The following is a 10,724-nucleotide window of genomic DNA, read 5'->3' on the forward strand; positions in this document are numbered from 1 at the left end:
CTTCACTTGGGGATTTTGTCAGTTATTCAAGTTGTTGACACTCCCAAATGCTTGCAGAAGATTTCTAAAGCTATTCAATGCCCAGATTATGAAGGCATGGTATGTAGGTAAACATGGATAAATGGAAATATCCCACATAGTGAACAAGTACGCACACACACACACACACACACACACACACACACACACACACACACACACACACACACACGTTCAAACACAAAAAAAGAGAGAGAGAGAGAGTGAGAAAGAAAGAAAGAGACAATCATCCAGTCATCATCTATCAAGAAGGCAAAATGGGATGCTGATTAATTATGCATTCTTTGGATGAGTGATAATTAATGAAAGTTTGTTTGAAATAACTCAGTACTGTTTTGCAACATCAACACCAGCTTTGACATATTTACAATCATCTGTTGCCATTTCCTGAAAAAATACCTGAAACGTACCTGAAAAGACATATGTTCATACTTACATCTAGAGGAAAACTGAAATTGTGTATAAGTATTTCATCTTATCTTAGCTTTATTGGCATGACCGTTCATGTACAGTGTTTCCAAAGCAAAACAACAACAACAACAGAACAAACGAAAGTGCACCAGCACTACAAACAACTTATCTCTTTCCTTTTTCTTCTCACAGGAAATGAAGCAGACACATTTTCAATTGATATTTTTTCTGGAATGATTACTGTTGCTAAGGAGCTTGACTGCAACAATAAGAGCCAGTTTGTGCTAATCATCAAAGCCTCTGACAAGGGCGAGCTTCCTCTGAGTGCTGAAACAACGGTCCACATTTCTGTCACAATATCAGATAACGCCAAACCAAAATTCACCCATGATGAAATCTCAGCAGAAATCAGCGAAGCCGCACCAGTTGGGAGTTTGGTGACTTTGGTCGAAGCCTCCAGTCAATCATCCGTCTCCTACAAAATCAAAGAGGGAAACACTGACTTTGCCTTTGTTGTAAATCCAAACTCGGGAGCCATTGTCACACTGAGGCCTTTAGACTATGAGACCACATCTTCATACAGATTGATTGTGCAAGGTACAAACATGGCTGGTCTGGAGAGCAGCGTGACTGTTTTTGTTCACGTGAAGGATGAAAATGACAATGCCCCGGTCTTCACGAAAGCCCAATTCTTTGGAACTATCAGTGAGTCTGCTGCAATTGGAAGCTTAGTCTTAACTGATGAAAACTCCCCCCTGGTTATTCACGCAAGTGATGCAGACACAGACATGAACGCCAGGCTTGTGTATGAGATTGTGGAGCCAGACGCACGGAACTACTTTGCCCTTGACTCCAGCACAGGTGCGATTCAGACAATATCAGGCCTTGACTACGAGCAGAGGACTGCTTTCCAATTCATAGTGCAGGCCCACGATACTGGCAAGCCTCGATTATTTGCCAGCAACACTGCCAGAGTAACGATCCAAGTCATTGATGCTAATGACTGCGTGCCAAAATTCAGCCAGGACTTGTATGAGGCGTCTCTCCTTCTGCCATTCTACAAAGGGGTGCGAGTGATCTCTGTGGAGGCAACAGACCCAGACACTCAGGCCAAACTGCTGTTCTCCATTACAGATGGCAACGTCGGAGAGAAATTCAGAATCAATGCTGTTACAGGTGCCATTTTTGTCCAGAATTGTACTCAGCTGCGCAACAGGTACAAGCTCACTGTGAGGGTGTCTGATGGCCGATGGCAGAACACCTCAGTCGTGAAGTTTGTGGTGAAGGAGAACAAAGATCAGAACTTGCAGTTCACCCAAAAATTATATACAGCTGTTGTACGAGAGAACTCCTCAGAAAGGAAAACACTGGCCATTATCTCCACGGTGGGGAGAAAGCTTAACGAGCCTAATTTTTACACCATTCTCAACCAAGATGACCGCTTTGAAATAGGTCAAACCTCAGGGGTACTCTTTTCAACTGGAATACCGTTTGACGGAGAGAAACAGGACATGTATGAGGTCGTAGTCGGCGTTACAAGAGAGCCAAAGTCATCCAAGGTCATTGCCCATGTTCTTGTCAGAGTCACAATTGAGGACATTAATGACAGTCCACCAGTGTTTTTGAATTTGCCCTATCACGCCCTAGTCCAGATAAATGCAGAAGTGGGCCAAATTATTCGACAGATGTCTGCTGTTGACCAAGACACTGGCAATAATGCAGAGGTCAAATACCTCCTGAATGAGCACAGGTATTTTCAGATGTCCCCCTCTGGAGACATCACCCTTAAGAGGCCCTTTGATCCAGACACCCTAAACACAAAGTTTGTACTGAGTGTGGTAGCACTCGATGGAGGTGAACCAGCTCTGTCCTCCACAGTTGAGCTGGCAGTGACCGTCCTGAAGAAAGCTGCACCCATTTTTGAAAAGCCCTTCTACAACATTGAAATACCAGAGAACACACCGCCACACACCTCAGTAATGCAAGTGCAGGTGAACGGTGTAAATGGCCCCAGAGCCGTGTACAGTATCTTTGAGGGGGATCCTCTCGGCCATTTCTCCATCAACTTCAACTCGGGTGTCATTAACGCCATTCAGACTCTGGATTACGAGGTCCATCCTGCCTATAAACTGAAAGTCCGAGCAACAGATGTCGTCACCGGATCCCGCTCTGAGGTCTTCATCGATATCATATTGCTAGATGTCAATGACAACGCTCCAGCGTTTGAAACAGATACCTACAAAGTCACAATCTCTGAATCTGTTGCGATCGGTGCGTTGGTCTTCCAGGTGAAGGCCATCGACGCTGACTTTGGGAGTAACAAAAGGGTTTTCTATGAGCTTCTGGAACCAGAAGGCTCTGCCTTGGCTTTGTTCAAGATTGATCGGGACACTGGGGTCATCTCCACCACCAGCCTTTTAGACCACGAAACAAATGTACAACACACGCTCAGGGTAAGAGCTTTGGACGGAGGTACCCCTGCCTTGTCCAGAGAGGGCTCAGTGATTATCGACGTGTCTGATGTAAACGACAACCCGCCAGCATTCACACAGGAGTCTTATAAGGCGGCTGTTAGTGAACTGGCCAGTCGTGGTCACTTTGTTCTGAATGTCAAGGCAACCGATGCTGATGCCTCAGATGCTGGCAAGCTGGAGTACTTTTTCCTCTCTGGCAACGAGCGTGGACACTTTACTTTGAATAAAAAGACCGGGGAAGTAGCGGTATCAAATAACCACAGAAGTAGCTTAGAGCCCTCCTACAGTATGGATGTTATGGCGACTGATAGTGTATTCAAAAGCTCTGCTAAGGTGAAAATCAAAGTGATCCGTGAAAACTTGCACAGTCCTTCTTTTAACAAGAGTGAGTATGCCATAGAGATCCCTGAGAATTCACCCATTGGCACACTGGTAACAGAAGTCAAAGTCACAGACAAAGATGGGTTGAATGGTCAAGTGAAATACTTCATAGTCAACGAGGTCGCAAGAGATAAGTTTACCATTGATGCTGACGGGCAGATTTACACTCTGGAGAGCTTTGATAGGGAAAACAGCCTTGAGAAAGTAATAGCAATAAATGTTATGGCAAAAGATGGCGGTGGAAAAGTTGGATTTTGTTCTGTCAGTGTGATCATCAAAGACATTAATGACAACGCCCCTCAGTTTGTTGTGTCTGAGTATAATGTATCAATTCCTTGGGACATCTCTACAGGATTGTCCATCGTCAAAATAACAGCGGTGGACCTGGATGAGGGAGCCAACGCTGACGTTCTGTATGAAATTGACTCTGAGGTACGTCACTTTGAAATACACCCTCAGAGTGGTGTGATCACTGCAAAGCAAAGCCTTTTTGGATTTGAGAATAACCTCTACACACTCTACGTGAAGGCCAGGGATTCTGGAAGTCCACAGAAGCACTCTTTTATTCCCGTTAATATTTTGGTAGTGCCGTCACATTTGTCAGTTCTTGAGTTTGTGAAGCCAACCTTGCAGCTGAAGATTGAAGAGGACCTTCCAGTTGGAACGGAGATGGAGGTGATCAAGGTGAAGGGTGGTGAGGAGTCTGTGACGTACAACCTCGTCAGAGGTAATACCCCCGAGAGCAACAGAGATGATGTGTTTGTTATCAACAGTATCACTGGTGTTCTAAAACTAGCAAAACGCCTCGATTACGAAAGTACCCCTTGGTATGGCCTCACAGTGCAGGCTAGAAAACACCAGGAGGGGATGGAAATCTTGTCTCTGATGGAGGTGAAGATTGAGCTGAAGGATGTTAATGATAACAGCCCCCAGTTCGATTCCGACCCATATGAATCTTACATTGTGGAAAACTCTCCAAGACAAACATCAGTGATCCAACTTAGGGCTTTCGATCTGGACACAGGGATGAATGGCCAAGTGACATACAGCCTGGATGAGAACCAGGAATGCCCTGAGGTGCTGGAGCTGTTTACTGTGGAGGGTACAACCGGCTGGCTCACCACGCTGAAAGACATCGACCGAGAGCAAAAAGAGAGGTACACCATATCTGTGATAGCCTCCGACCAAGGGGAGCAGCAGCGGATGACAGCCACAGCCACAGTGGAGGTAAATGTGGTGGATGTCAATGACAACCCGCCACGCTTTGCGGAGGAGGTCTACAAAGCTACGGCCAAGGAAGACGACCCTTTGTTTACAGTGGTTGAGGCCTTCAGCATCACGGATGCAGACAGTGAGGACATCTACAGAGAGATCAGCTGCTACATCACAGGTGATTATTATCTCCCAATCGAATACATTCACATATATCTGTAAGGACCTACATCAATTGATTAAAAAATAGAGAATAATAGGGGGAAAAGTATGGGCAGATGATATTATTTATGCCCGGTTTGATATTTTCCCATTGTGTTATGCCAATCACATTTTCTTTTGGAAAATAGGCTGATTGATAAAATAAGTACATTTAGCATTGTAGTCTGAGAGCAGTTACATGTTGTTTCGGTAAAAAGAAAAACATTCTGTGGACTGTTTGGAGCCACAAAGGATCATTCACATGGTTAATACACTGCATCTCGGGGGGGCTTGATATTGAAAAACCAAAAACAATTACTGAAGCCCTGAAGAGGCCACTGATGTCCGTTGACACGGCTGTGGAGCAATTTCCCAGTATGCAGGGCCTATTCAGTTCTAACAGCACTTCAATTTCAGTGTGTTTATTGTTGTCTTTGTTCAACCACTGTGCTATTATTTCACAGATGTGTGTACTGTCTGACAAAGCTGCGGACATCTGATGTTCTCTTCAGTAGCATCAACAGCTCCAGTCATTAGACCCCTGAGCTCATTTGGTCAGCCAGTTCTGTGCATGTCTATTTGGTTTTGCCGGAATAACAGTCTTTGTATTTTGTGTGTGTGTGTGTGTGTGTGTTTGTACTTTGTGTGTGGGTGTGTTTATATATGTGTGTATGTGTGTTTGTATTTTGTGTGTGAGTGTGTGTTTGTGTGTGTGTGTGTATATGTGTGTGTGGGTTTGTGTGTGTGTGTGTGTGTGTGTGTGTATATGTGTGCGCGTGTGTGAGTGTGTGTGTGTGTATGTGTGCGCGTGTGTGTGACTGTGTTTTCAGGGGGGGACCCTCTAGGGCATTTTGGTATTGAACAGAGTCGGGGGGAGTGGAGGCTGACCGTGAGGATACCTCTGGACAGAGAGAAGAGGGATGGCTACCTCTTGAACATAACTGCCACAGATGGCACACATTTGGCCAGGGCAGCTGTGGACATAAAGGTCCTGGACGCCAACGACAACAGTCCTGTGTGCGGGAAGGTAAACGCTTCATGCCAAATTAGAATAGACATGCCGTGTACATCTGCATGTGTCTGAGTGTAGTATTGGCAGAGATTGTCCTTGGACTACACTTCAAAAATGTGTGTGGGGAAACAGAAGTAGTTGGATCTTGATAGTGTGGCAGCATTCATGTGATGTAAGGGTATGCGCTGGAAAGGGGTTCATTCAGGCTCGGGGGGGTGTGTGATGTTATGCTGATGTGTTCTGCTCTGATTTGCCCTCCGGTTCTTCAGAGTCTGTATACTGGAACGGTTCCTGAGGACGCACCAGCTGGTCTCCTGATCCTGCAGGTGTCAGCCAACGATGTGGACATCCACGCCAACTCCGAGATATCCTACCAGCTCTCTGGAGACGGGGCTGAGCGCTTCAGCCTGCATCCTACCACAGGTGAAATAACACACACACGCACGCACGCATGCACGCACGCACGCACGCACCCACACACGCACGCACGCACGCACGCACGCAAACACACACACACACACACACACACACACACACGCACACACACACACACACACACACAAAAGTGAATCTTTTCTCTGCAGAGGGAGAATGAGACATAATGTGACAGCATGTTCTTCATAATGTTATTCTAAGAACTATATACCCAGTCAAGTAAAACTAAAGCTCATTTCACCATTAATTTCACACATCTCACTAGCAGAACACATCTGTGTTGCCTGACAATTGCTAACGGCTATGCGAAAATGACACATAATCTATTGTTAGAACCACCATGCCAAGCACCTACCCACGTTCAATTTTAAAATATCCATATGTGCAGCATACATTATGGTCCACTCAGCCTCATTTCTTTTCCCTCAAAGAGAAGAAAGTAGATGTCGGCGCTGATGTGTCCACAGGTCTTCACAGTACTGGTATGGCACTCTCCAGAGGGCCTTAATTGATGGTGTTACTCCACATCCCTGGTTTAGATGCCGGTGCTCAGAGAATATTCATAAGTGTGTCCACAGGTCTTCACAGGGCTTGAATGGCTGCTTCAGAGTTCCTTAACTGCTGGTGTAAGCCCAGATCTCTGCTTAAGACACCAGCAGTGAAGGGAGTTCCTCAGTGTCAGGAGATTTAAAGGCATAGCGTAATGAGGAGGATGTCTGTATGTTTCTAAGAGTCGGGCGTATCAGGGGAGGTCCTCCACAGAGGTCTCTCTAGGATTGTCTGTATGTTTCTAAGAGTCGGGCGTACCAGGGGAGGTCCTCCACAGAGGTCTCTCTCAGGCTTTGAACAACCACAAGCCTAAAGCCAGTTCTGTCTCAGAGTTTCCAAACCACCCTTATTACCATAAGAAGGCTGTCCCCTCGTTTGTATGCACCAAGTTTGGCTTACTGTTTTTTAGTGATTTCAAGAAAATGGAAAATAAGTATGCTTGCACTGCCCTAGAGTTATAGTAGTTTGTATAATAATAAGTAGTTTGTATAGTATGTAAGTTTATGAGCAAATATATGAATAATGTAAAACACAACTTTAAAATAGTCCTCCATGACCATGTTAATGGTTTTAGATTTCATATTTTTGTACTTTATTCTATTTATGTGTTTGAAGGTGAGCTGAGAACTCTGTTGCCCTTGGACCATGAGGAGAGGGAGGTGTTCGAGCTCACAGCACGAGCGCAGGATGGAGGGGGCCTCTCCTGCCAGGTCGTCGTGGCGATAGCTGTGGCCGACGTCAATGACAACCCCCCACGGTTCACACCAGACGCCCATCTCTTCAGAGTGGCAGAAAACACGGAGCCTGGCACCTATGTGGCCCTAATGCAGGCGATAGACCTGGACTCTGGTAGGTGGTGCCATTTAAAGGGCTGAAATCCGACTGTCGCCCACCTTTCTATCCACTATCAGACATGAATATCAGAAGCAAATAAAACGATGAATTGCTACTGAATTAACAACATTATACAGTATGTTTTTCCTCATCCTCATCAAACAATGTGAATCGAAGAGATAGGGCTTCGTAAGGATTTATGATATATATTTTTGTAATTGCCATCTGTAATTTTATATGACAACACCTGTCGAGTTCAGACACCCACTAGTCTAATTATCCCCTTTTCTCTATTGTCTGTTGAACTAATTATACTGTATTGTCTGTAGAACTAATTATCCTGTATCACCTGTAGAACTCATTTCCCTGTATTGTCTTCCACTCATTATTCATCGGGCAGTATATTCATTCACAGTGAATTGTAAAATCTGAAGGGTTGATGGCGTTTCTGTGCTGTGAGTTGCTCCCTACCCTGTCAGAGCCTTCAGCGATCTGTGGCATCAGCAAGAGACCCAGAATGCTTTGCACTGATGTTTGCTCTGCCACATTTGTTGTTTGCCCTCCTGTTGGCTGTCAGTAAGATGCCATAATGACTCACACATGCATATCTCATTGCCATCCTCTGGGAACAATTAAACACTTGAAGAGATGGCAACTGAGGCTTGCGCTGAATTTTACAGTCGAAGTCATTCACAGTCTTGTGGGTGTTTTTTTTTCCTGTTGTAAAGATGTCCCTTTCGCATGCTACAGGGCATTAACTGACATTGTTGCAGTTTGTTTTCACTTGCAACTGTCTTTTTTTTCTCTCTCTCTCTTTTTGCCTGTTTACCGATTTTTAGAATGACATTTTGAGGTCTTTGCGCTCCTTTTTACAGAAACGTGTAGTGAGAGCTGAGGTGCTACGGCATGCCTGTTATTCATTCAAGCTAGGGGGAGGTAAAATGTCAAACAAATTCCACTCTTCTGTCATCAAAGGCTGCTGTTCCGAGTTGCTTACGCAGAGTGATTACCAAACACAATGGTGTTTGTTTGTGAGCGGGGCACAAACACAAACACGATTGTGTTCGCTAATCACTCTGCGTGAGCAACGTGGCGCACAATGACAGAACGGGGCGTCCCTGTAATCACTGTTTGTCGCGCCGCCCGTGTTCATCAAATTGCGAAAAGCATGGAAGGCAGTAGCGCTGTTTCAGTGGTTTATGGGGGGTTGCTAAGTGATATGGCCCAACCGACTCACTGGCCATGCTTCTGTCAGGGTTGTTTGGCTGCATGCCATCTGGTGAGACAATAGGTCAGGAATAATACAAGTTTGGACGGCCTTAGTTGTCATGACCTAGGGGAGAACACTAGGTAATAATCACCACTCGGTTTAAGGCAGGCTATAAACACTGAGTTTGCTTTCAGCTCCATCGGTCTTCATTCTTCATTTTGGCGCTGTGTCATTTTATTTGTCTTCCTCTTTGTCTTTGTTGCATATGTCTGCTAGTTTGCCTCTCATGTCTGTGTTCCTTTCGTCCTCCTTTTCTCTCTCCTCTCTTCCTTTGCTCTGTTATTTTAAGGAATGAATGGCAAAGTTCTCTATTCGTTTGAGGACTCTTGCGGTGGCCAGTTCTCCATCGAGGAACATTCGGGAATTATAAGTCTGGAGAAGCCCCTGGTCCACGGCGTCCAGGCCATGTACACGCTCAAAGTCAGAGCCACTGACCAGGGCTCTCCTCATCCGCTCTCATCGCTCGGCTCCGCGACCGTCACCGTGCGCACCGCCACCGACTACCCGCCCGCATTCCAGCTCAAAGAGTACGTTGCCACCGTCCCGGAGGACGTCTCCATGGGAACGCAGATCGTCCGAGTCTTCGCCGGCAGCAGGGACTCAGATGCACGCGGCAAGATCACCTACTCCATCACCGGTGGCAACGAGCAAGGAGCGTTCAGCATCAACTCCCGCACGGGTGCGTGCCGTCCTTCTGCTCTTAGGCTCAGGCCATCCCTCAGCATCACGTCACCCCACGTCACACCGCCAAGATGCCGTGACAGAAGGATAATTGTTTTCCCGGAAGGTCTCGGCACCGACTGTGTGTGGCCCGTTTCTCATGAAGCATCTCTGTGTTCCCCCCCCCCCCCCCCCCTCTACAGGCGACATCTTTGTGATCGAGCGGCTGGATTACGAGTCGTCCCGTGAGCACTTCCTGACTGTGGAGGCCACGGTGGGTGGGAAGGAGCCACTAAGCGACATGGCCTCTGTCAGAGTCAACGTGACGGACGTCAATGACAACAGCCCCGTCTTCAGCCAGGGGGTGTACTCAACCGTGGTCTGTGAGGACGCCAGGCTGGGGACATCTGTGGCGGCGGTGATTCCTCCATACTAGCTGTGAAATGAACCATCTGTTTAGTGAAGAATTGTGTCATTTTTGTTGTGAGAAGTCACATTGTCATATAACATGGTGTTATCATTTGGGGTAGCGTGTCAATATGTCTGTTAAGCATTACTTGATTTAGTCTATGTATTCAGGAATTTCAAAATCTCAGTATGCTAAAATTAGTCTGTTTCAGATAAATAATCAGATGAGGTGTTTGTAGCTTTGGAAAAGCTAAATCTGTCCACTTCTCAAAATAGATAACCTCCAAATAGATTGTTCACCACAATCTTTGGACATTGTTTGGACATTATCTGTCTGCAGCAGGATCCTCTGTTGATTGGACACATCAGTAATGGCAGTAGCATTGACCTGGCGTGACATGTGTCTGTTGCCTCATCAGATCATGGCGAGCGACATTGATGGGCCTGCCAATAACCATGTCCGCTTCTCCATCGTCGGGGGCAACCAGGGGAGTCCGTTCCTCATCGACGCAGTCAGCGGAGAGCTGCGGGTGGCTCGGCCACTAGACAGAGAGAAGGTGAGGCCGCCCACCACCATGTCTGAAAGCTCTCTCTCTCTCTGTTCTTTCTGTCTCTCTCGCTAACTCTCTTCTTTCCACATCAGACAAAGATAAATGTAGACAAAGTCTGTGGGGGAGAGACGAGAGAGAGAGAGAGAGAGAGAGAGAGAGAGGGGGAGAATGAGTGAGAGAGAGAGAAGGAGAGAGAGGGAGAGAGAGAAGGAGGGAGAGGGAGAGGGAGGGAAGACTTCACAAAGCTTTGACGGCGCAGCCAGTGCTAGGCTTCATTTCTCTCAAAG

General features: G+C 46.3%; 1 protein-coding gene across 1 annotated transcript in view; it reads left to right on the top strand.

The window, feature by feature from the left end:
* The window catches only part of LOC308367126 (protocadherin Fat 1-like), a gene marked incomplete at both ends in the record, with an annotated part of 21,193 nt that extends 11,279 nt beyond the window's left edge, over window positions 1-9,914 (top strand). The window contains 6 exons of the mRNA XM_080840944.1: window positions 643-4,695; window positions 5,549-5,745; window positions 6,000-6,153; window positions 7,330-7,563; window positions 9,108-9,497; window positions 9,682-9,914. Coding sequence (XP_080697070.1) covers window positions 643-4,695; window positions 5,549-5,745; window positions 6,000-6,153; window positions 7,330-7,563; window positions 9,108-9,497; window positions 9,682-9,914 — 5,261 coding nt within the window. The remainder of the gene's footprint in view (window positions 1-642; window positions 4,696-5,548; window positions 5,746-5,999; window positions 6,154-7,329; window positions 7,564-9,107; window positions 9,498-9,681) is intronic.
* Between the last annotated feature and the right edge of the window lie 810 nt (window positions 9,915-10,724).

The sequence above is a fragment of the Sprattus sprattus genome (assembly GCF_963457725.1).
Source record: "Sprattus sprattus genome assembly, chromosome: 6".
Lineage (NCBI taxonomy): Eukaryota > Metazoa > Chordata > Actinopteri > Clupeiformes > Clupeidae > Sprattus > Sprattus sprattus.